Source organism: Mercurialis annua, linkage group LG7 (genome assembly GCF_937616625.2).
Source record: "Mercurialis annua linkage group LG7, ddMerAnnu1.2, whole genome shotgun sequence".
NCBI lineage: Eukaryota > Viridiplantae > Streptophyta > Magnoliopsida > Malpighiales > Euphorbiaceae > Mercurialis > Mercurialis annua.
The window spans coordinates 47221536-47246965 of NC_065576.1; the positions used below are offsets into that span (position 1 = coordinate 47221536).

The following is a 25430-nucleotide window of genomic DNA, read 5'->3' on the forward strand; positions in this document are numbered from 1 at the left end:
GAGAGTTGGCCACAATTGAAATCAAATAACATATTTTGGCCAAAATCGACAAAATTGAAAGTTCAGGATTTTTGTGAAACTTTTATAAAAAATTTGGCTTTTTTATGACATTTGGCCTAAAACGTTACAACATGTGCACCTTAAAGTGTTGAGCTTATGGTGTATTAAAATCAAATTTTATAATTAATATCAGAGCAACCTAAGTATTTCAAAAAATAAGTGCTATAAAATTTAGCTAATAATTACTCATGTCCCCTGACTTTTAGGGCTACGGGCGCTAAACTCCCTGATGTTTAAAAACGGGCGATAAATCCCCTGATTTTTGTGTCGGCGCTCACTAAACCCCCTAAGCCAAATATGACCAAAATATCCGTGTCGCCATCTTTTCTGGTCAACTGACATGCTTAAATTTTTTTTGACACTGTCACATCATCTGCCACATCAGCAAAAGACCTTAAAAATTTCAAACACCCAAAATACCCCTAATTTAATTTAAAAAAGACAAAAAAAAAAAATCAACCCAATCTAATTTAAATCAAAAGATTAACCCAACAACCGACCTGACCACCCCCACCCGATTTTTCGGTCATCTTCCACATGGATCTGTTCTTGAGGAACAGATCCGACGGATCTGTTCCCTTTTTGATGACCGGAAAATTTTCCGGCGGTGGTCAGGTTGGCGGTTGATAGGTTGGCCGAATAATTTAGGTTAGATTGAGTTGGATTGCATTGAGTTGGTTGGATTGAGTTGGGGTATTTTGGGTTTTTTTATTTTTTTGATGATGTATCAGATGATGTGGTGCCGCTAGATTTTTTTTAAAAAAACAAATGTCAGTCGATCAGAAAAGACGGCGTCAGAGGTATTTTCGTCCTCAGGGTGTTTAATGAGCGCCGACACAAAAATCAGAAGGTTTAGCGCATGTAGCCCTAAAAGTCAGGGGTCATGGGTGATTATTAGCCAAAAAATTGAGAGTCACCTTTAGAATTTATACGAGTTCCCTTTACGATTCATGACTTGTCTAATGGTTAATTGTTAAATTTTAATTTTAGTTTAGACTTAAATTTATTTGAGTGAATTTATGATATTTCAAAGGCAAATTTAATTAATTTATGAGAATATAAATATACTATCACAAATATTAAAAAATTTAACTTCTGAACTATATAAACAAATTCTATTCCACCTCAAATTGTTGAAATGGTAACATGTTCCGGCTTTACATATTTTAAGTAACGCAATTATTAGTGATTTACTGATAAAAATAATTTGGAGATTTTGATCCATCAATTTTGAGACAAATATATTCAATCATAAATCTGAACTTATTTTCATGCCCACAGTCCTCATATTAAATCCAAGTAATCATTCTTAAACTAAAATAAAAAGATCAATTATGTAAAATAATCATTTATATAATCAAAAAATTATAAAATAAATCTCAAAAATAGATGTAATTTGAGACTTAACTATAATTATTTCAATTTATAAAATTAACGGATCAAAATGTCCAAATTATTTTCAGAGGTATATTTGATAAATTGATCAAAATGTAGACATAAAAAGTCATTTTGTCAAAATAAAACTCTCATAATTCACCTTAATGGTTTGGGTATATTTTATTACAACTATTTTAATGTTTTCTTAAATTTTTAATGATTCATCAATCCGTAAGCTAGAACCAAAAATGAGTGAAAAAGGTATAAGTTGATAGGAAATTTTAGGAAGCAAATCGTCTATTAAGGATGACCTAATGGGACTGATTTAATAACATATGCTGGGTTGGTGCATGACATGAGTAAATAAATAATTCTAAGTAGCAAAATACAAGTAATGTTGTTTCAATCTTATCCTTTCTTGTCAACTTTAAACCATAATCTATCAATAATTTAAGGCAAAATGCACGTTTGGATCCTTCCATTTGTCAACTTTTTTGCATTGAACCCATACACTTTTGTTTATCAAGATTGAGTCCCTACATTTAATTTTATAGACATTAGGTCCCTCCATTGTGCACTTCATGCGCTATTACTAGTCATTAGTGCAACTGGCATAAGTTTGTTATTCGGCTTCTTTTTATTTTAACTTTATTAAAATTTAGTCTCTATACTTTTATTTTTATCGACATTAAGTCCCTAAATTGACTTTTTTTTTTCAATCTAAATTGACATTGTTAACACATTTTGTGGCGGAAAGAACCAATGTCTACAAAACTAAAAGTGTAAGGGCTCAATACTGACAACCAAAAGTAGAGGGATCCGATGCTAATAACAGAACAAACTCAAAAATGCGTTATGCCATAATTTAATAAGTACATAGCACTTGATTTGTAGCTATAAGAGGTTAGTAGAACTATAGTATCAACAAGTTTAAAGGGTGTGAATGCATATATAATGATGATACCGATACAGATTGTGCTGTTTAAATCTTGAACTAGTTAAAAACATGTCGCACATCACTAAGAAAAACCGATGAATCCGACTCAAATTGACAAAAGAGTAGGTTTAGATAAAGGAAGATATGATATTTACATGATCAAGACGTGATTAGAAATGATGAGTGATGTTTTTTGAGATGATTGCTTAAGCTAGAATCCTTCTGTCTACAATAGGATATTCAGTTCGAACCGAACCAAATTAATTTTTTGTTTTTTTAGCAGAACCAAATCAAATTTACATGGATTTTTTTTTTCAAAATGAACCGAACTAAAGTTGGTTCCATTTGCACTTACTTGAAATGTTTTATGTTCAAAACCGACGTGAACTCAAAAACTGAATTTTTTTTTATAGTATCAAACCGAATCGAACAAAATTGCCCGTTCGATTTGGTTTTTCAGTTTGGTTTAGTTTTTGTACACCCCTAATTTTCAATACCCTTATAAGACTAAGCTTAACCAAGGCCAAATCACTAAGAAACAAAACAATACATCAAGTTGAACTTGTATATTGGCAAATTAAATATTAATAATAACTTTTAGCTTTGTGAGTGATTATTAGGTCTTGTAGAATAATGCTTCCATTGAGAATAGACAAAATGACCCAAAATTGATCATCCATCCCGATGCAGTCTAGATTTAAGTAAATTTGTTAACATTCAATTACCCTCTTCCCATGGAGATTATAATTTTTGTTAAAATTCAATTACTCTCTTCACATGATTTAAAACCTAGTGAAGTAAGGCATCTATAAATATATAATTTAACATTTTAAGTCTAAGTATGGACATTATAGAACAATTTATGTCAAACATAAAAACAAGATCAAGCCATCAAAGTATTATAAACACAAGATTAAGGTTCCAAACTAAACGTTATGGTCAAAACCAAAATACGTGATTACCTCTTTCAGTGTCTTTCTTCTGCTAGGAGGCATATGAATGTTGAGGTGCGTTCATGCCATATTCCAGACAACCTGAGGAGGCCACTCGCGTTGAAAGCCAAATAAAAAGCCAGCACGTTTGTTGAGATGGCATGGGTTGTCTCAGGTTGTTTGACCACAAATTTAGATTGATGCTCAGGGATCTAGCACTGTCTGATCACTCATGCTCTGGCCGAATGATAACCATACACGTGTCGGGCCTGCAAAAAGTATTCATCTTCGACCACAATTTAAGCTGATGAACACAAGAAGTTGGAACTTTTTACTCATGCAAATAACTCACCACAGCCGCCGCCACCACCTTGACCTTATATGTCTGCTTGATATTCTCAGTTGCTTTGTAGCAAAAAGCCTCTATCTGTTCAACAAAAGGAGAAAATAGTTAATGAAGACCATGACGAAAAAGAAACCATGATTACGGGTCCGACTGGTACTCATTTAACTGTGAGTATATGTTTTTCCAGACTGGATGATCGAAAAAGGTCAAGTGGAACTGGATATACCTTTTTACTGTCTCCTGCAGAGTTGGCTACATGGATGTTTGTGGCTGGAAACTGTCCGGAAGCTCGTATTGTAGTATCTTGTTGGCTACTTAAAAGCAGATTACACAAAAGATCCACCTGACCTGACCCTACTCTTGTAGTATATGAATAACTATAATGTGGAAGCCTTACACATGGTTTGGATTCTGTCTCAGCAGCTTTTCATCTCCACAGCATTTTCCTTTGCGTATAATTTTTTTCATCATACCTGAAAATATCACCACCACATAATAACTTCTTCTAGCCAATCCTAATGAACTGTCATTTTGATCTATCAAAAGCACGGCGACACGTGTTGTAGAGGAAACAGTTAAACGCCACATTTTCGGCCAATCATCCACAAAGCGGATGAAAAGCACTGAAAACCTTAGGAGTCCCTTTTCATGCTCTTCCCACCACAAAAAAAAAAGACTACACAATCTTGGGACTTGAACGAAAATCAGGCCACTTTAAAAAATTATGTTTAGAGCATACAATGATCCAGATAAACCACACTATTATCATCTAATGCTGCCTACTTTCAGCTACCAATTGACTACTTAAACTACATACACCGACATTTCGCAATATGATAGTTTTGTTTTGAAGCCACAATAATGTAATATTCTAATGGATGGCTCCCTAATTCAAGGGTTGTCCTCAAATTCATTGTGCAGTTTATTTCATTCAATTCATGCTTAAACGAAAGCATAGAGTGCACGAATACAGAGGCTACTTTAGCAATCTTATGCGTCAGTATTGGATTTATATCACCTTATATCTGTCCAGTCAAAACTTCTCAAATAAGTTAAATTCCTCGTTCTGGAATTTTAAATCCATGTGAGTGTCAACAGTTAGACATCTAACTATTTCAGTTATTCAGTCATTGTTTTCTGTACACCCAGAAGTACCACTAAGCTCAGGGTTATGCCCATATGGAAAGTTTAAAACCTATCTCGCTACAACCATTTACTTTCAATTCTCCGCCACATGCTTATCATACTATACTACTATACCACATGACGACCACACTGAACTTTGAAAGATCTACGAAAATAATTGTCATACATAATTAAACTTTTAATCAGTTTTCAAGGTGCAATCTGGTATAATGAGATTCTAATGGCTCATAGGGAGATTTCCCTATTTATACCTATTTTGTACCTTTTTAAAAAAAATCGAGAATTTTACCTATCTTTGACCTATGCGCCATTGACAATGGCGCATAGGTATTTTTTTACAGCTTTTTGGTATTCATGCGCCACTACAAGTGGCACGTAAAATAAATTTTGTCTTTGTAATGGATAAGTATACTTATAAGTTATAAGCCCTTACAATTTTACTCAAAGAATATTTGAACTCCTGAACTTCAACTCGGTTAGACTCGGCCCTTAAAATTATAAAAATGTACAAATTAAACATTAATACTAACACCGTCAACTCCTCCGTTTAGTATTATGCTAATAGTGAGATCAACTCAAATATTTTAATCATTTATTTCTTTTAGCATAAGACAAACCAAACTCTTCCAGGGTTACTGACAATTAATATATCCCATGGCACCAATTTTATGAAGCATTCCATCTGACACTATCAACATAAAAGCTTATATGTTTCTTGTACCTGTGATGGTATTCAGGCCTCTTTCAGAATTGTATAGGTATATTAGCTCCACAGCACACAACAAGTTCATTTTATTTGCTTGCTGCAAACATGAAGAGTTTACGATCAGCATACAGTAGGTAGGATATTAAATAAAGGCAATTGCAGTTTAACATACTCATATTAAGACATTTCAGACAGTGACCCCACTCCACCAAACAAAGATTAATGAGTAAATCAGGCTTTTCAGCTTATTGTACAGTAGTCCCTATTAGGATCTTTTTATTTGTCAAATTGTCCTTGAACTCATTAAACTATGATAAAATATTCTCTCACGTCCCTACTTTTGAATGTGGAGTCTTCTTCCCAACTACCCATAAGAATAATACACAAGTAATAGCTATTATTAGCAAGACAACAGAAGAAAGTGCATGTGTAAACATGTCAAATTGAAAAAAATTACAAGTTGCATAAACTATTGATCAATTAGCGATCTTTGATGCATGTGGACATACAAATTCTTATCAGATATGCAGCAAATAAGATGCATACTGCAGCATGAAAAGGAATGTAGAACTGTTACATTCGGTGCTTAATGCAGAACTGTTTAAGCTACACGCAGCAGAAAGAACTGATCAAAAAGAACAAGTATGTGACACACACACATCGTCTGCTGGAAGGGTTCGGGACCCACTATCCATTTACCCACATGATTTGATCTTGACAATGAAAAGCCAACCCAAAACTTGTAACTATCTTTATGTTTTTCTCCTGTCACCTTCATCTTAGGCGTTGGAGGCTTCAAGTATGCAATAGCTATATTATATCAGTCATAAACAACACTAAGAAAAGTAGTTTATCTCTTATCCTCTCACCATAACCAAAGTGAACAAAAGGAAAATGAAGGTAAAGTCTAAGCTTCAATGGACTCAAAAGAAAACAGTTATTTTTATGCTTGGAAAAGAAAGTATTATTCCTCAATTTTGCATGAGCTAACCAAATCCCTTATTGCAGTTGCTAGATTGGATGCACCGTAAGTTCCGACAGAATAACAGTGACCCGCTGAAGGATTGCGTTATTGGTAAGTTTCCTTCTAATTTTAAAATCTCTTTCTGATGATATTTTCCTTTTCAAGTAGGTATACCACGAAACATCAGTTAATATTGTTATTCTACAGCACTATCTATGAAAAAAAACATAAAGACCACATGTATATACACAGACTCTATAATCAACATACAAATCATAACCAAAAGATAGACATTCATTTTTCAGCTGTTTTGGCATTAGAGGCAGAATAGAAAACTTCACATACTTTATGATAGAAGCATTTCCTTAGGACACCCAGAGAAGCAAGTTATTTTAGAAAATATATAAATCTGAGGTACTTTGAAACTTGAATATAGTACTAACATAATGTCAAAGAAGAGATTTTGTTTCTCCTGTAAATGAAATGGTAGAATCACAATCTGTCAAGTTCATCGAGCACCCAATGCAGTTTATAAATAATATTTAATACTTTGTATCATTGTATGTCAGGTCATGCTTGCAACTGTCTTATAGGACAGCCATCCTTAGATGACCAACATTACTATCCAAAGTCGAACTATGGTGCCAGATCATACAAGCAAGTCCATAAAGATCACCTCCGGAAATCATTTGCTAGTCTGGAAGCAGCAAGAATTGAAGAAGAGGAAGAAGAATATGAAGAGGAATCATCAGCTGCCATATCTGAGCTATTTCATGGTTTTCTTGCAATTGGCACCCTTGGTTCGGAGCCAGTCAGTACTGATCCCTCAACGCCAACATTTGCCCTCTCATTTGATAACATAACTGAAAAAGACACTGAAGTAACTGAGAATGAATTAAAGCTCATCAATGATGAGTTGGAGAAGGTTCTGAGAGCAGAAGCTAGAGAAGATTGGTGCAATGATTCATCAGGGAGAAACAGTTATGTTAGTGCAGGAAGAAGCAGTCATGGTAGCACCATTACCCTTAGTGGCAAGCCGATGGAAGGCCAGGAGACCAATGGAACAGCAGTCTGCCCACTGCAGGGTTATCTCTTTGGATCAGCAGTTGAGTTCTCAGAAACAACAGCCGCCGGAAAGAAAGAAAATAGGACATCACTTGGTGAGCTTTTTCAGAAGACTAAAGTAGCAGAAGAGAATTGTGGAGGTAAATATGAGAGGGATGAGAAGCGCATGGAGAAAGAAGCTGATAAATCTGCTGTAAATGTCATGAAAAAGATGCTTAAGAAAAAACTGCTCCATGCTTCTTCAAGGAATTCTGCTGCAGGGGATGGAACGGTTGATTCCACATCAGCAGAAAAAAAAATGCACAAGGTATGCCCACATATGCCATTTATGTTAAAATCCTTCTGAAATTTTCCAAGTATGAGACCAGTATTAGTTTCTCAGAGTGGCGCGACTTGCAAGTTAATAAATAACTTATATAGAATATAATATTTTTTTCTCTTGGAGCCAAATGAACATCAACTTGGTAGTTACCAAAATATTAAAGAAAGCAGCGATTAACAAAATGACATTATCTTGGGTAGGTCAACATTATTATTGTTGATACTTTTCATGGTCATTGGAAAACTGACAAATTTCCACCCCAGAGAAGTATTTTTCAAATTTAAGCTAAGTGCAGTAGAGTAGAAACAAATTATTGATGGGTATATGGTATGCAGATCCTACAAATGTTCAACAGAAAAGTTCATCCTGAAAGCTCAACATCTGCACACAAGGCAGACAAACCATCAAAAAATGAGAATAAGAAGAATAATAACAGCGGGGGACACATCAATGGCAACCAGATGCTCGCAGATGAAGAATTTATAGAACTTCCTCAGAGAACCCTTTCAAAGCGGAGCACAAGGCGCCACAAGAGTCAATCTAACCCGCCCCAGTCTAATTTTAGCAGCAGTGACTCTAATGGGGGCAAGGAATGCTGGATCAAAACAGATGCAGACTGTAAGTACCTATATCTCATTGTAGAAATGAAACCCATTTAGAAGTTCTTTAAAAGTAGAATTATCTCCCACATTTGTCAAGTTTCATATTGACTCCATGTTAGCATCACGAATTACAAGGACTTGACTGTTCAAAGACACTATGTTCTCCACACAAAGACCCTACTGATCGACTCTTAAAGACTACGCTAACTCGGTATCTTGTTTACCTTGCAGACCTCGTATTGGAGCTCTAAACGGAAAATGCAAAAGCGAATCACCGTTCTATACCGTCATGTTCATTTCAGTAAGAAGTACTACTCTGTTTGCATGGGTGATTGTTGGTAATACTATGTGAGTGGTTGTGATAACTAGAGCAAGTAAATAAAGAGGCAGTCTTCTCCGAAAAGCTGCCTTTTAGAATATGAGTGTAATTTAATGAAATTTGTTTTTGCAGTAAATTGTATTTAAAAGCAAACTGTGCTACATCAAATGTATTTGAGCTGATGCTCTTTATATGCAGAACTATGTACTTCGATCATCTAGGTAGCACGGACACTTCATTCCATCAACCTTTTTTATTTCCGAAACGTGTCAATAATATCAATGTTCTACCTAACAAGGGAAAGTTTTCTAGAGGCTAGGGCATCAGATTTCCTCCTAACTGTTAAAGAACAATCGGAGAGACCGGAATAAAGTTTTCCGGAGGCTAGGTCATCGGAACTGTTGGAAAAAATAGTCGGAGAGACCGGTATTTTTGAAATTAGCTTTTAAAACGTAAAATTCGACTAAATAAAATTCAATTTTCATTTTCTTCGTAATACTTTCTAAACATGCTAACCTGAAATAAGATAGAGAGCTTGCCGGAGAAATTTGGAAAGCCGTTGATCGCCACATTCCAACAGTTGGCGCCACCGCGGTTTTTCATTTCCTCCACCGTGACAAAGTACACAAACCCGCCAAAAACAACGGAAATTTTACCTGCCCCGCGGCCTGACTTATCTATCAGTCACGCTCGCATTGAGTTTGAATAAGATAAATTAATTTATAAAAAGGTATTTTAATGATTCTTTTTTAATTAAAAGTAATTTTATATCTTTAAATAGTTTTAAAATATATTTTTTATAATTAATAAAATATTTATAATTTTAATTATTTTAATAATAATTGAATGTTTACATATAAAAAAAGATATATATAATTTGCAGTAAAAAATATATTCCTCATTTTACTTTAAATTTAATTGTTGGAGTATAGAGATCTCAAAGGGTAGGTCGACTCGAGTTGATATCAAATAATTGCATTTTTAGGTTTTACATTACATTAGATTTAAATTGTATTAATTTAGATTCCTGCTCGAATTAATTTTTTAATACCACTTAGATTTTGTTTATATCAATTTCAGATTTTTCGAATTATAATTGTTTTACAAATTCAGATTTTGTAAAGTAATATATAATTTTTAAATTCAAATAAATTTTAAAGTTATAGTCAGTTGTTAAAACTCTTCAGAATTAACACTTAAAATTTCAGATAGTTTTTTCTTTGATAATGTCCAGAAAGTGGACTCACCCAATTTTTTATTAATTGTTTACAATAATTAAAGACAGAAACAAATAAAAGGGTTATTATAAACCAAAATAAAAGGTTTTATTTTTCATTCATTATTGAAATAAACTTTCTGGTACAATCAAGTATATGGAAAGCAATTTAAGGGGGGGAATAACATAGTGAATTACAACACTAGCATGTGCTGTCCATGTAATTTACTAGTAACTCCTGAACCATACTTCTATCTGGTATCCTCCCTGCAGCACCATAAATTGGAGCTAGCCCACCTTTTATAGGTCCTGGATTTTCTTTCACCTGAAATATTCATATATAATTATTATAAAAAAAAATTAAAAAAAATTGGTTAATTCAGTTAACTGGATTTTTAAAACTCTTAAAGCAGCTGAACCGAAAACCCTTGACGAATTAACCAGAAATGTGACGGTTAATTCAGTATAATTGAATTTTTGCTCACCCAAACTCTGAACTATTCATCCTAATTACCCAAAAAGGAATGATAGAAAACTAAACCACTTTTCAAGAGAGCTTACAGTTTTCACAGATTCCCTCAAATCCTGAAGGAAGTCTCCAAAAGCCGGCACATGTTGCAGAGTTACACAGATATGAAGGCTGATTGAGCAAACAACAAATAGTCCATCATAATATATACATTAAACCAACAAGTATACTCCGTCACGATTAAATAACATGACACAACACCAAATTAAGTGGGTTTAAATTTGATATAAATAAATACATGTTCATGGCACGTTTAATTTACGGTTAAATATTTTTATTTTTTAATTCTAAGATTTAGTATTATCAATCATGTTGTGTCTGTTTTTAGACTAGTCGTATTGTGTTTAGGTCGACACAGCCCATTTATGATCCCTATACATGAATTTCCAGGTCTACCAAAATGCACAAGTTTGAAGTTATCCGCAAAAGTAAATATTGCAGATAAATTTGTCAAAGAATAGAAATTCAATTTGCCAATTGTCACCAACAATGGCTTCTATTATTACTAATTATGGCATCACGGTATTACCTGTTGGGTCTCTGCAATGCATTTAAATGCCAGCCTTTTGATGTTAAAATATCATTGACTTCAAATATGTCAACAACATTTGATCCAAATGCAATAACTGTCATATCTGGCTTCCCAATAACAAATAACTCTGGCATCTCCTCTATTCTGTTAAAATGAAGAAATTCCAATTTAGTCCACTCAATATTATCCAACTATGTTGCACGGAAACTTATCGAGTCCTATATTTCAGCGTGTCAGTTCTTGAAAAAGTACTCGAAACGCCAAAACTTTATATTTATAAAATATTCTTATAGAAAATATTGTTTCACCATTTTCTGTTCTAAAATTTCCCGGTTCAATGTTTTCGCTTCCATGCAACATAAGTGTCGTAAAATAGTCGGAAGAAGAAAGAATATAGGTAAAAATACAAACCCTTTCTGTATTTTCTTTGACACTTCCATTATTGCTTTTGTGTTCTCCAAGTACCCTTTAAGATGTGATGAAACGATTATCAGTCAATATTAACACATCTCTATAACCATGACTACTAAAGGAATCAAATGCTAACACCTTCTAGTCCCAGAGACATCATTGCTGCCCAAGCCCCAGCTATTAAACCCCCAGGCCTGCTTCCAGCAATGGTAGGAGACACATAGAGCCCACCTGACCACTCAGTGACTGCAGGAAGAACAAGAAAGAAAAAACCAGTTAGCAGAATTATATTGGCTTATCATAGAAGAATTAGAAAGGGAACTGATGGTTTGGAAATTAGCGTGTTTAAATGTAAAAAAAGAGCCCTGGCCAGTTAGTTTACCACTTTAAAATGTTCCCGGTAAGAGAAAACCAAATACTTGGCTACCAAGAAGAACTAAATCACTTTTTTTTTAATTAAAAGAACTAAATCACTTATTTGTTGATAATTTGAAAGAAAAAAAAAAGTAAACTTACCAGCAACAAATTGATGCTGTTGGAAAAGAGAGAGCCATAGAGCCGAGCGCACAAAATATCAGCCCATGACAAGAAATTCACATCAGAATTATTTTTAAGGAGAAGCATTAACAGAAAACCTTAATGTCAAGCATAATATTTACACAAAAATCTTCATTAACAGATATTTCTGCACCTCCGCTTCTATTACCAAATGGCATTGCTAAAGGAGAAATAGAATAGATAAAGAACATGAATAAGTTCAGCATTTATGTGATCAATGCATGGGATCTGCAATTCCAGTTCCAAAAAAGGAGGAAACAAAAAGGTGTGTGAGACCTATCTATTGCTCAAAATCAAATAATGATGTTTCCTTATTTCGAATTACAAAAGAAGAAGCAATCAGTAAAATAAGTTGCTTAAAATCAGTATGAGACGGATTTTTCAACTCAGACTAAAAGAATTCACTCAAGAACTCCAAAAATAGATGGAACTGGAAGAAAATTTCACATAGGAAAATGAAGCAAAATCGGAAACAAATGTTACCTTTCTAATATCATGGTTTCTGTACAGAACCACACTTGTTCCTTTGGGAGCCAGCCCATATTTATGAACATCTACGGACATTGAGGTTACTCCTTTAACAGAAAAGTCAAAAGGTGGAATCGGATACCTTATAAAGAAAAACAAAGATGAAAAGGAAGAAACTAAGTATGGAAAAGTGATGAGAGAGTTCTTGATAAGCATCTCAAGTTTTATGCTACAAAATAACTTCCTCCAAGGCATCACAGATATATGCTTTTAGAAGGCAGTCCAAGATGTTGATAAGCAGAGCTCTCATGAGCAATGAATGAACTACAACTTTGGTAAAGAACTATCAAACAGACTCGAAGGATCTACCGATTGGTATGAACATTCCAATATGAAACATTAATGATAACTTTAATCTATTAGTATTAAACTCGCAAACTACTTGCCAAAGGACACCTAGCATTTCAGAGAACACAGCTACTGATAGATGTCACATCCTTGAAAGTACTGTAACTAAGTTTTAGTGTCTCAAAATTACTATACATCTGATAATCACCTAATCAGGCGATCATATGAGCAGAAAAGTATTGACATTGCACACATAGCATGCCTGCCATGGCACACTAATAGGCAACTGGAAAATAGCATGTAATCGTAAGCTGAAAAAACTCAGACATACCCAAGCTTGCGAGCGAAAGGTAATACAAAACCACCAAGACAGAGGTCAACATGGAAACATATCCCATATCGAAAAGCCAATTCGCCTAGCTCCTGCAAAAGAAAATTTTCAATTTTTAAACTAAAAGAGACACCCAAGAAAAATAAATTCGAAGTTAATAATTTAATGCCACTGTTTAGGAAACTATGAAAATCATGGTGTTGCCGCAACATACCTCAATAGGATCAATGATGCCGTGAGGAAATCCTGGCGCAGATCCAACAATCTGCAGCACCATGAAAATAACATCAAGACAACTTGATAATGTATATATTTAGTCTGATAAAGATACCTAGACATGGTACAAATCTACTCCACATGATTTTCTGTTTCTGGCGCAGCACTGGCAAAAGAATGAGGAGTTATCGAGTTCAAATGCATACCAAAACAGTATTCCTGCTAATGTGCTGTCTAATGGCTTTGGCATCTGCTTGAAATTCTTTATTTACTGGAACACGCCACAACTTGATGTTAAAGTATTGTGCTGCTTTATCATATGCTGAGTGTGCAGATTCGGGTATGATCCTATGCTTGGTAAGTATATCACTCTTATTAGCAACCCTTAAAACATGGATAAATAAAAATCATATGTCGAAAAATGGCGTACATTTCAGGTCTCGTTATTCCCTTCTTAGCCTTCATATAGTCTCGGGATGATTTCACAGCCAATAGTATACTTTCAGTTCCACCAGATGACATGTTCCCGCATATTTGTCCTCCGGACGTCTTTTCTTTGCTACCAAATAGTGATGCTGTCATTGTGACTACTTCTGCCTCAAATCGCGCTACACTCTGGAATACATCGAGATGCAATGGATTGGTGTGTGCAAACCTGAAAATGGATATCATTCAAATATTGATGACCCCAAGAAAAAGTGCATATGAAGAAATGATGATGCAGTAACCATCATTTTCCCAATAAACATTACATTCTCTGTGCCCATTGATGAAACAGAAAGACCCAAGCTTATCACAGTCATCACAGAGCATGTGGCAATTGCCAAGTACACTAGTAAAATATACAAATAGCAAGGAAGTATTATATCATGATATTTTCCACATGTATTAGAATCCCTACTAATATTAAAACATCCAAAATGTCTAATTCTTCAAAGATATAAAAAAGGAAAAAAACAACAGAATATTTCTCACTTGATACTGTTTTTAATATTTTACAGGTTTAATAGCTCAAAATTGGAAATAGAGGAGACTGTTTTCCCGAGTAGTTTGCAGAAATTTAACAATTCAAGACTCAAGAGAAATTGCAATATTCACTTCTGGTAATGACATAGATGCAGTAAAAGAAATGTATGTCCCTTCAAGCATCTCTTCAGAAATGTACAATACTAAGATGTGGTACAGACATTCTTTATCGACCCATATGCGAATGTACTGCCATAAACTAAAAGTTCGTGTAAATATTGAAATGAAAATGTAAACAGTATAAGTTAAGCACAGTACTTCTATCTCACATATCAATTTAAGCACAGTGTTTAAGTAAAATATGATTCAGATGCCACAATGAAAAAACAATTTAAAAGTCAAAAAAGAAAGCAGTAAATAGGCCATATCTCACTAACATTGAACAAGCCTCATTAATCAAAGAAAAATGTCCTTCGGATTCACTTCCTCCAATGTAGCTGCAAAATATAAATAATATAAAAAAGAATTAACACCTTTTCAAAACCAATCAGAAGAAACTACTTGTTCATTATCAGTACATGCTATACTTATAAATAGAACTATTCAGAATCAAATGCAAACATACACTGTACCAGAGCATTTTCCTTGCCAGGCTACATCTTTCCTTTTCTCTTCCTTCATTTTCTCAATTACCCCCGTTCCTAAGCCCTCTTTTGGCAATTCCGACCTCCAGCTCTCTCGTGCAGATTTACTACCAGATTGCAACTTATCCACAACCTAGATATTCAAACGCCAATACATCCATAAGAATGAAAGAAAATGCTAGTAGTTTCAAAATAAACTCATTCAATTATCTTTCATATTAAAACCTTTTTGTCATCAATTTTTGATACAGTTATATTAGCAAGTGACAAAAGTGAAGTTCAAGAGAAAAAGTTCTCAAACATCCCATGCTCAAAGTACATGTGTAATCCTACTACTTTTACTTGGACATCAAAAGCGCTGGGCAACAAACTGCCAAGATCGTGGGTTCAATTCCTCCCACAAGCGCTCCCCCTCCCCAATTATCAAAAAAAAAAGTTAAAGACCTCAATTCATTGTACTAGTAACTTCTAAAGGACTATAAAATCATTCATCTATAAGCTGGTAGCTAGCTTAAGTATTTAATGGCATGTTATAATACCAAGCAGAACTTTCAAGTTTCGACAAAAGAACCTTACCTAAGCATGTGGATTATATTTTTACCTTCATAAGCATGTGCCAAAACTATACTGACCAAAATAAAATTGTTCCACACCAAATAAAAACACACATACATCATCAGAACATTGATTTAACTGCACATATTGCATTGAATATTAAACCCTATTAAAAACAAACAGTAAAAAAAATTACATTCTAATCCATCAAAATACTTCACATATGAAAAAAAAAAATGCAATTAATGCAGCCTAACTCCATTTTTAAATAATTTTCCCTTTCTGCACCTTTAAATTCAGCAAACAACAACAAAAAAAATCATCAAACACATATTTAATGTCTTCTCAAATTCTCTGAAAAATCACCAAACTCACAGATAGACCCCACAAAATCATAAAACCAGAAAAATTAATAGAAAAAACACCAAAATTATATTGTATACTGTATACCTTTTGCTTTTCTGCATCTATGTAGCTCTTAACCCAAGGTACCAACCTACACATTAAAACAATAAACAGTCAACTCTTAGCAGATTAAAAAAATAATAAAACAAAACAAAAAATTGTCCAATATTGAAAAATTACTTGATAGTTCTCATGATAAACCCTAAAACCGTAGCTCTGACTCCATTTTCATAAAACACGACGAACAACGAGTTGAGAAAATTGGCGACGAGAAGAGTGAAGAGAGGAGCGAGAACAAGGACCAGAGGCTCATAATTAGATAAGTAAGAATTTGATAAATTTCTGAATTGATTTAATAACTCTTCAATCGAATCGATTTGATCCATTACTGCTGAATTCAAGAAAAAATAAAGGTTAAAATACAAGAAGAAATGGATTTTGTGTGTTTTTATTGCGTGCAAGATATTGTTTGTTGATATTGCTTAAGCGAGGTCGAAGGATTTGTCTTACTTTTTGGCTAATTGGATTGGGTTTAATTGTTTTGTCTTTATTAAAAAAGTCAAATTTAATTAATGTATGCTAAAATTCGTTATTTCTCAATTTTATATATTAATTTCTATTTATTTTGTGATCAAATATTCAATTCAAAATCTAAATAATATTGAAATGATAATTTTTGAAATTGATCTATTTGTTTTTATAACCAATAATTTCTAATTCTATTGGCAAAGAGTTAGGCCAAAATCTTTGAAGTTTTCAGTTCAAGGTGAAAGGTATACATCTTAAAATTGACGACTAAAGACTACAAACAACTGAAAAAAATTATGAATTGGATATCGAATTCAAGCATCATTCCGCAAATAATCATCGTGGATCGATAATTGGTGCAACTATAAGACCACGAGATAATTGTAGTTTGTATAAAATAATCATCGTAAATAATAGAATTCTATTTTATAACGGATTAGTCTATATGTAACTATAACTTAAAAAAAATCATATCAAATATATTTTTAAGATAATAAAATATTAGGCTTAATTCCTTAAAAAGACCCCACCTTGCATTTTTTTTCGTTTATACCATGACCTTGTAAAAACACCATTTGTACCCAATTTTGAGTTTTTATGTTTCATCTCTACCCAAAAGCATTAAATTGTACTCTTTTCATTTGAAAAAGAGTTTAAAACAATCCTTCATTTTTAACTTATATACTAATTAGATATTAAAGTTATTAATAGTACAAAAATACCATCTTCTTCAAAAAATTAAAATTAAAAATAATAATAATTTTTTTTTATTTTTTTTAAAAATAATTCCGAATTTTTTGTTTATTTTTTTAATTTTTTTAGTTTTTTCAAAAAATATTTCTAACAAAAAAATTAAAAATAATAATAATTTTATTATTATTTTATATAATTAAAAAAATTAACTAATTATTTAGATATATTTGATCATTTTTTAAGTTTAAGGATTTATTTGTATTTTTAAAAATAGAAAAAAGTATGTTTTAACTCTTTTCTAAATGAAAAGAGTACAATTTAATGCTTTTAGGTAGGGATGAAACATAAAAACCCAAAATTGGGTACAAATGGTGTGTTTTTACAAGATCAGAGTATAAACGAAAAAAAATGCAAGGTGGGGTTTTTTTAAAAAATTAAGCCAAAATATTATGGTTTGTTAAAATGTTTTGTTGTGATTTTTTGAAGTTACCCATTTGGTTCATGTGATCACCGAAGAGCATAGAAACTTTATCCTCGTTCTTTTTCCACCGTAGTAAACCTTTTTGGATATAGAGTACGTTATCCTCATTTTTATCTTATCACTTTCAAACTAAGGGTGTATATTTGTTTTCTATTCATCATCTTCTTAGTTTTCTAAGCATATTTTGTTAGATTAAATTATATTGCTTTTGTAATAACTGTTTCTTTCTACATGTTCAGCAGATGGTGAAGTTACTAGAAATGAGAGGAAACAATTCTATTGAGTTTTGCAGAATTAAAAATATACTTGACAAAATACTGCTCATATACAGAAATTTTGGGCTGAATAAAATTATGAAGTCACTGATGAATCCTACATGAGTGGCAATTGGTTCCAAAATTAACTTTGAGAAATTAGTAAGTCAAATTATCCTACCTTGTAATTTGTAAAAAGTATAAATTTAGACTTCATTAGGTTGATTATCAATACAAATTAACCTACCATTTAAGTTGTCCATGTCGTCATCATCATCGCCATACAAAACCCTATAGGACTTGTGGACCGCAGCCTGCATTTCATTCTTTTTCGGATTAAATCGCATATCCATATGGCAATTGTTCTTTAGAAATCGGGTTATCAAAATACTTTGAACAAAACTTCTCTGAATGCCCTATTATTCCATAATAAAAACAAAACATTGGAAGCTTTTCATACTGAAAGTTTATGAAATTCAATGCCGTTGCGCTTCGCTTCATCTTCATCCTCCTTTTTAGTGGTAATCTAACATCAATTCTAACTCGTATACGCAAGGAATTCTTTCCAACTTTTTTGCCTGGATTATTATCTTGACTAATGAAAGTTCCAAGAAAATTTCCAACATTTTTAGCTAGCTTGTTAGAAGCGAAGTATAATGGAATATCAAGGAGATGAACCCATAAATTAACTTCACATAGTTCCACGTCTCCTGACATATCACCTCGTATCATCTGACGACACAAAATATATGATACTCAAACGTCTATGGCCCATCATCAATCACCCTCTGCATATCTTCCTCATGGAAGAACTGAAAGGTAAACAGATTAGGTGTTATTTCCTTCACACAAACACCCCTAACTGACTTCCAAATCGACAACAACATATTTTTCATAGTCTTCCAAGTTCACAACCTTATCATTGAGAAATCTGCTTATAAGATACTATTTATAATCATCATTTTCATCATCCTCAAACTCACCAGAATAATCCACACCAATAACTTCCTCCTTTTCAATCGACAGTCTCGTATTAAAATCCATCACAGTCACAAAAAAGAAATAATCATCAGAAAAGAAAAGAGAAAGAAAAGAATAGAATAGAAATAGGAAGAAAAGAAAAGAAAAGCGAACGTAGAAAGCAGAAAGAAAGAAATGATAGGGCACAAAATTAAGAAAGACAATAGTGGGGTTATTGTAGTCAACTCTATTCTTTCCAAAATGTTAAATTTTTTAGCAACCTTTCGTGATATATGGGATCCGGGCATCTTAGATTTTTTGGCACTTCGAGAAGCTATAAACTGGGCGATTCTGAATGGATGAAAAAAAAGCCATTTTCGAAGGTGATAATGCACACTTTTGTAAAATTGCTTATTGTCAGGGTATTTACGACGACATATGGCATCTCTAAAGATCCTTCGATGTGGCAATTAATTCATCCCTCGGACCCTCACCAAGGAAACAAACTGGCACACCAATGGGCGCAAACGGTTAAAGCTTCATTTTCTCACACAGTGTGACTTTCTTGTGTTCCATTTAGTTTTTTTTTCTTGTGTTTTTTTTTTAAATATTTCTTGCTGTTTCTTAGGTATATCTATATCTGTTTAAAAAAAAATCAGAAACAAAGCCGAGAGAATGATTGGGAAATAAGATTTGATACTGAACATAGATCTTTGTACATAGATCTTTGTACATTTATTTAATCAAACTATAATCAAAATATATTCGTACATTTAATCGGATTAATCGGATAATCTAATTTACTAATTTAAAAATATAAAGTAAAATAATTTTGATGTTAATTTCTAATTACAGTCAACCCTCTAATAATTAATATACACGGTGGATAAAATTTTATTAATTATTAGAATTATTAATTTATTGAATTTGTATGAAAAAATTATAAAAAGTATAAAATATATTCGGGGTAATGTTAAAAAAATTCATAAACTATACATGTATTTTAATTTAATCACGAACTTTAAAACGTCTCAATTGTATAAAATAAGTTTTATTTTTTCTCAATTCGATACACGGGATCATAATATGCGGACGTGGCTGACAAAAATAATGTCCACCTCAGTAAAATTACACTAGTGGATGAATGTCAGGTCATCATATGTATCGAACTGAGAAAAAAATGCAACTTTATACATACAATTGAGACGTTTTGAAGTTCGTGATTTAAATTGAAAAAACATGTATAATTTATGAATTTATTTAACACTACCACAATATATTTTAAAGCATTTGCATTCGTAGACCTAATATTAATATTATATTATAAAAAAAATCAATTAAATATACCTCACAATCATTCTATTTAAAAGAAATAATTTTGTATTCACTTGAAAAATATCAACTTGATATTAAAATAAAGAATAACTATCAAGTATTTATGAAGTAAATAACTTTTAATATTTTTTTATACAAGCTATATGAAAAATATTTTATTTTAGTAAATAATTAAGTTAAGTGTTAGATAACACTTTTATATCCCACATATAGCTTAAATCAATTTATATATATATATATATATATATATATATATATATATATATATATATATATATATATAAAAATCTCTCTAATAATTAATATTCATATAGAATATATATTAACTTTTATTAATTATTAAACAATAGAATTATCAATTATACGACGTGGAACGAAGTTGGTTCCTTCAATTTTTTATTAATTATTAGAATTATTAATTTATTGAATATTAATTATCAAAGGGTTTACTGTATATACAAATTTAAAAGGATAATTTGACATGTAGATAATATAAAAAAATATTAAAATATCTCAATTTTCTAATAAGATATAAAAAAATAATATTATATCACTATTTAATTCGGTCGATTTGCTTAATTTAAAAATCAAATCAACCAAATTACTAAAAAAAAATAAAGTTGCAATCACTAATCAAAATAAATTAGTCGAAAATAAAACCAAATTACAATTTTAATTGTCGGTTGATAAATTCGATTATCCTCAAATACTACACAGTACCGTTTCTAGTAAAAACTCTCATGGTTGTGTTATTATTGAAGTTGAACATGTATATTCTTAAGGCCTAATCACTCAAAAAACCCTCACCTTTAATTTTTTTTTCAATTCCACCCCGACGTTGAAAATTTGTCAATTTTATCCACTTTTGAATTTTCCGTTTTCAATTGGACCCTAATTTTTTAATTTTTGTTAATTTTTTAACTTAATTGATGAAATCATTCAATTAACTAAGTTTAAACATGAAATTAAATTCTTTTTTATTCAAAAAAGTACAAATAAGTCCTTTATTTTTAAAAACTAACTAAAACCCCATAATCATATTAGCACTAACTTAAATTCTTAATTAATTTAACTAAATTTAAATAAATTTTAAAAACGTACAATTAATATATGCTAGACATGGAGAATGTTTTAAACAAATTTCCAAACGAAAAAGACGTTAATTTAATTTTTCAGGGTACAATTGAAACACAAAAATGCAAAATAGGGTAAAACTGACAAATTTTCAACGTCAGGGTATGATTGAAAAGGGGCTAAAAGGTCGGGGTTTTTTTAAGACATTAGACCTATTCTTAATCAGGCGGAATCCATTGAAATTTATTGATCCGACTAATTAAAAATTTAATTTGATAGATTCATGTATCTTTTATGAATTTAGTTTAGATGTGGATATTTTTAAGGCAGATTAATACTCATCTTTGTTTTTTAAATTATTTTAAACAAGGTAAAATATGGCTGCTATACCTGTCATTAATTGAGGTAAATTGGCATTCATTACTTCAAAATTAGTCTAGAAGAGTTAGACTTGTTCAAAAGCAGACGATTAATCCAATTATGAGAGTTAGTGTTAGGTGCAGTCTCCAAATATTATTCAAGCTCTATTTATAAAGCGTATACTTCATGCTGTGCTAAATGTGACAATCTGCCTTTCAAAAATTTCAATTAATTTATAGTAACTTTTTAATTATACATTTAACATTTTGTTAGGGTTAAATATTTTTACGGTTATCGAACTATTGTATTTTTATAGAGGATTATAAAAATTATAAAATGGTTACCAAACTATTATTTTAGACAAAACCGTCACCGAACTTTAAAAATTTATCAAACGGTTATCAAATTATAAAAAGTTATAAAACGGTTATCGAAATATAGTCTTTTTTTACAAAACGGTTACTGAATGATAGATATGGATAAAGAAAAATTATAAAAATTATAGTTTGCAACCGTTTTGTAAAAAATCTATAGTTTGGTCACCATAATATGTAGTTAGATAAACGTTTTATAAAAATACAATATGTTGCGATAACCACTTTATAATATTTTATAGTTCCGTAACTATTTTGTGAAAAGATTACAATCCGATTTCAAAGTAATATTTTACCCCATTTTGTTAACTCAACTTGATTTTATTTTTTTGGTTAAATGAATTCAACTTGATTTGTTTTTTCTCTAATATGCTTCCTTTAAAATAACTGTACATTAATGGATAATATTATATGTGTATAGAAAGAGAGGGAGAGAGCTGTAGCATGCAAAATTTGACTGAACCAGAAGATTTAAATATTGTGCCGGAAATAATCATGCAGATGCTTCCATGTGAGTTCAGCTGTGCACTGTGATGACAATATCAGTCGACAGTATCAATTAAGACTATAAAATTTAAACCAAATTACATATATATGGAAATGGAGAAAATGATAAATTAATAATATAAATTAAGAGATACAATTTTATACTTCCTCATTGACAGACTTATTTAATTTATAAATATATTTTTTAAAAAATAACTTTTTTAGTTAAAATTATACTAAGTACTTATAAAAAGTTAATAGCTTTATTAAATAATGGAAAAAGTAATAATTTTGCATCTAATGTTTATGCCAAAGTATGGATAAGTCCTTTCATGTCAAATTTGTCTAAAACATATCTCCGAAATTTTAAAAACAACTCAATATAATGTACAATAATTTTAAAAAAAATAAGTTATATTTAAGATAAACATGTCACGGGAGTGTATCTATTTCCGAGATAACTATTAGAGGTATATTTGTACATTTCTCTAAAATTTTGATTTTGCAAGTAAAAATAATAGAATTACATTATTTTATGTAATATAAGTAAAATATTACCTTCTTTCCGAGATAAACACTAGTGTAGTTCTTATATTTTTATTTTTATTGAAAGTGAATCCGTTAATTAAGTTTTTTTGATTCGATTTGACATAGTTAATAAATTTTTATGACATAATTATTTAACGTTTTCGAAAATAGGAACGTAAGAATTCAAAAAATATAAAATTATAGTAGAGAGTTCAAATTCTAAAAATTAAAATAGTGCAATAACTCCAAATATATACTCCATATTTTATCAAAAATTTATAAAAATGAATTTTGAACTTCAGCCAAGATATTCTCACCACAGCATATAACATGATTGGCTATGAATAACAGAGGCTGCGCCGTTGTCTTGACCCAACAAATCTGTATTCAAACCACATGCGATCATGGCTTCCTCGTCCGAACATGTAACTTCACCGATCAAACCCACGTGTTCTTTGTAATAATATTTTCTTTTTTCTTTTTTTCTCAGTCAGAATTCAACACTTATTATTACTATTACGACAAGAAACCTGTAATAAGTTAATATTAGTTGCAATTTTTTTTCTTTGTTCAAAGGACTATGACTAATTTACACTTTTAATTCAAATCGAAACAAAAGAAAACGAAAAAAAGTAATATTATTCTTTAAGCTACGGTTGGAGTAATCTACTATTTCAAATCTAATGTTTGTTTTTGAATGTGGACTAACTCTTTAGTATGGTATAATGAGTCAAATAAAACAAGAAAATAATATTATCAGTAGTTGTTCAAAGACTTTACATATCTAATACATTGAATCACCTTCAATTTGGCGCAAATTTAGTTCCATTTTTACATCTCAACATTTTTGATTCCAAAAATACATCTTTTGCATGTGTCCATCGAGGCAGGGCTGGTCTCGATCGAGATATGAGTTAAAAAGAATGCCTCGGTCGAGATAATGCATGTCTCGATCGAGATATTTTTTATAGTGTATTTTTTATGATGTATTTATAGTGTTTTTTATAATTTTTTGAAATTAAAGCATGTCTCGATTGAGAAATGCATGTCTCGATCGAGACATGCATATTTTCAGTCGAGATATGAGTTAAAAATAAGTTTATGTTTTAAATTATTTTTTAAATTGGATATAGTGAAATTAGCAAAAAAGAGTACTAGCATTTATTCTAATAAAAAAATTAGATATACATGTATATTAGAGAGTTTAATTATTTCAAGTCTCAGCATGCTTTCTAGAATACCAAATTTAATTGGTGTTATGTGATGTATTTTTTTTCCTCGCCAAACTTATTTAAAAAAACCACGAGTTTCTGTTTGACTATAACATTTTTTTTAAATCTTAAATAGATAAATGAAGTGATGTCTTAATTAATTATGTTCACATCTTTCAATTGAACTAAAAGCCTTTAAAATTTTCCAAAATTTCATGAGTTCCTATTTGTCTCTGTTAACGGAAAAATTCTTAAATGAACGTATGATTATGATGTAGAAAAGTATAAAAGAAATGTATTGAATACAGAATATTTCAGATTACATTTCTCAGTAGCTCAAGCTACTTATTTATACTACAGCAGTTGAAAATAACTGCCTTTTACAGCTCATCATAACTAACTAACAGCTCATCATATTGATTACTTCAATCACACGCTAAGTACCACGTGATCCAACACACACCATCTTCATGTTTGATCATACAGAGATTGATGACATGGCAGTAGCAGATAACTTGCAATTCTGCAATTCTCAGCAAAGCTTATTTGTTCAAGCTGCTGCAATTCTGCTTAATGTTGAATATCCTGCAATACCCCCCCACAAGCTGGATTGTACAGATCCTGGAGATTCAGCTTGGAAATTGCGGAATGAAATGTAATAGGAGCTAAAGGCTTAGTGAAACTATCAGCAACTTGATTAATGCTGCTGACAGGTAGGAGATGTAATAATCCTGAAGTAATTTTGTCTCGAATGATGTGGCAATCAATTTCAATATGTTTAGATCTCTCGTGATAAACCGGATTATGAGCCAGTTGAATTGCTGAACTGTTGTCACAGTAAACAGAAATAGGAGAAGCAACTTCTTGCTTTAAATCACACAGCAAATAAGAAATCCATTGAAGTTCACAGGTGAGACCAGCTAATGCCCTGTATTCTGCTTCTGCACTAGAACGAGAAACAGTGGTTTGCTTTTTTGATTTCCAAGAAATCAAGGAATCACCTAAGAAAACACAGTGACCAGAAATGGATCTTCTAGTTTCTGGACAAGTTGCCCAGTCAGAATCAGAGAAAGCTTGTAAGACTAAAGAAGATTTGGCTGGGAAAAACAATCCTTGACCAGGGGACCCTTTGAGATACTTCAGGACTCTATGAACAGCATGTAAATGAGCAGATGTAGGACAATCTAGGAA

General features: G+C 31.6%; 2 protein-coding genes and 1 long non-coding RNA gene across 6 annotated transcripts; 1 reads left to right on the forward strand and 2 right to left on the reverse strand.

The window, feature by feature from the left end:
- Positions 1-3155: 3155 nt before the first annotated feature.
- LOC126655252 (uncharacterized) lies at positions 3156-9493 on the reverse strand. Of its 3 annotated transcripts, XR_007632981.2 has the most exons (6): positions 9293-9493; positions 7145-7875; positions 5520-5601; positions 3879-4125; positions 3659-3733; positions 3156-3575 (listed from the first exon to the last, which is right to left on the reverse strand). It is a non-coding gene; the product is annotated as an uncharacterized LOC126655252 (long non-coding RNA). The 3 variants fall into 3 exon arrangements; XR_007632979.2 differs by lacking the exon at positions 7145-7875 and having other exon boundaries at positions 3156-3592; positions 9293-9478; XR_007632978.2 differs by lacking the exon at positions 7145-7875 and having other exon boundaries at positions 9293-9477.
- On the forward strand, positions 5964-8992 carry LOC126655246 (protein LAZY 1-like). Its single transcript, XM_050349344.2, has 5 exons — positions 5964-6404; positions 6513-6579; positions 7038-7840; positions 8191-8473; positions 8689-8992. Exons 1-5 carry the CDS (start codon positions 6399-6401, stop codon positions 8706-8708), a joined length of 1179 nt encoding a protein of 392 aa, XP_050205301.1. The 5' UTR covers positions 5964-6398; the 3' UTR covers positions 8709-8992.
- A 583-nt stretch (positions 9494-10076) lies between the features above and the next one.
- On the reverse strand, positions 10077-16454 carry LOC126655244 (sphingosine-1-phosphate lyase). 2 transcript variants are annotated; one of them, XM_050349328.1, is made up of 15 exons: positions 16136-16454; positions 16001-16046; positions 14977-15128; positions 14789-14848; positions 13816-14040; positions 13592-13733; positions 13384-13434; positions 13170-13261; positions 12506-12632; positions 11981-11996; positions 11603-11710; positions 11465-11519; positions 11051-11197; positions 10554-10632; positions 10077-10317 (listed from the first exon to the last, which is right to left on the reverse strand). In XM_050349328.1, exons 1-15 carry the CDS (start codon positions 16339-16341, stop codon positions 10195-10197), a joined length of 1629 nt encoding a protein of 542 aa, XP_050205285.1. In that variant the 5' UTR covers positions 16342-16454; the 3' UTR covers positions 10077-10194. The 2 variants fall into 2 exon arrangements, with proteins under 2 accessions (XP_050205285.1, XP_050205292.1); XM_050349335.2 differs by lacking the exons at positions 16001-16046; positions 16136-16454 and having other exon boundaries at positions 14984-15123.
- Between the last annotated feature and the right edge of the window lie 8976 nt (positions 16455-25430).

Bases quoted from the DNA above. Each gene is read 5' to 3' on its own strand.
- LOC126655246 (XM_050349344.2), top strand. The intron at 6,580-7,037 runs GTAAGTTTCCTT...ATTGTATGTCAG, and splicing joins GCTGAAGGATTGCGTTATTG to GTCATGCTTGCAACTGTCTT. The intron at 8,474-8,688 runs GTAAGTACCTAT...TTTACCTTGCAG, and splicing joins GATCAAAACAGATGCAGACT to ACCTCGTATTGGAGCTCTAA.
- LOC126655244 (XM_050349328.1), bottom strand. From the start codon at position 16,341: ATGGATCAAATCGATTCGATTGAAGAGTTATTAAATCAATTCAGAAAT. The intron at 14,849-14,976 runs GTATGTTTGCAT...TATATTTTGCAG, and splicing joins GGAAAATGCTCTGGTACAGT to CTACATTGGAGGAAGTGAAT. The intron at 11,520-11,602 runs GTGTTAGCATTT...CACATCTTAAAG, and splicing joins GATGTCTCTGGGACTAGAAG to GGTACTTGGAGAACACAAAA.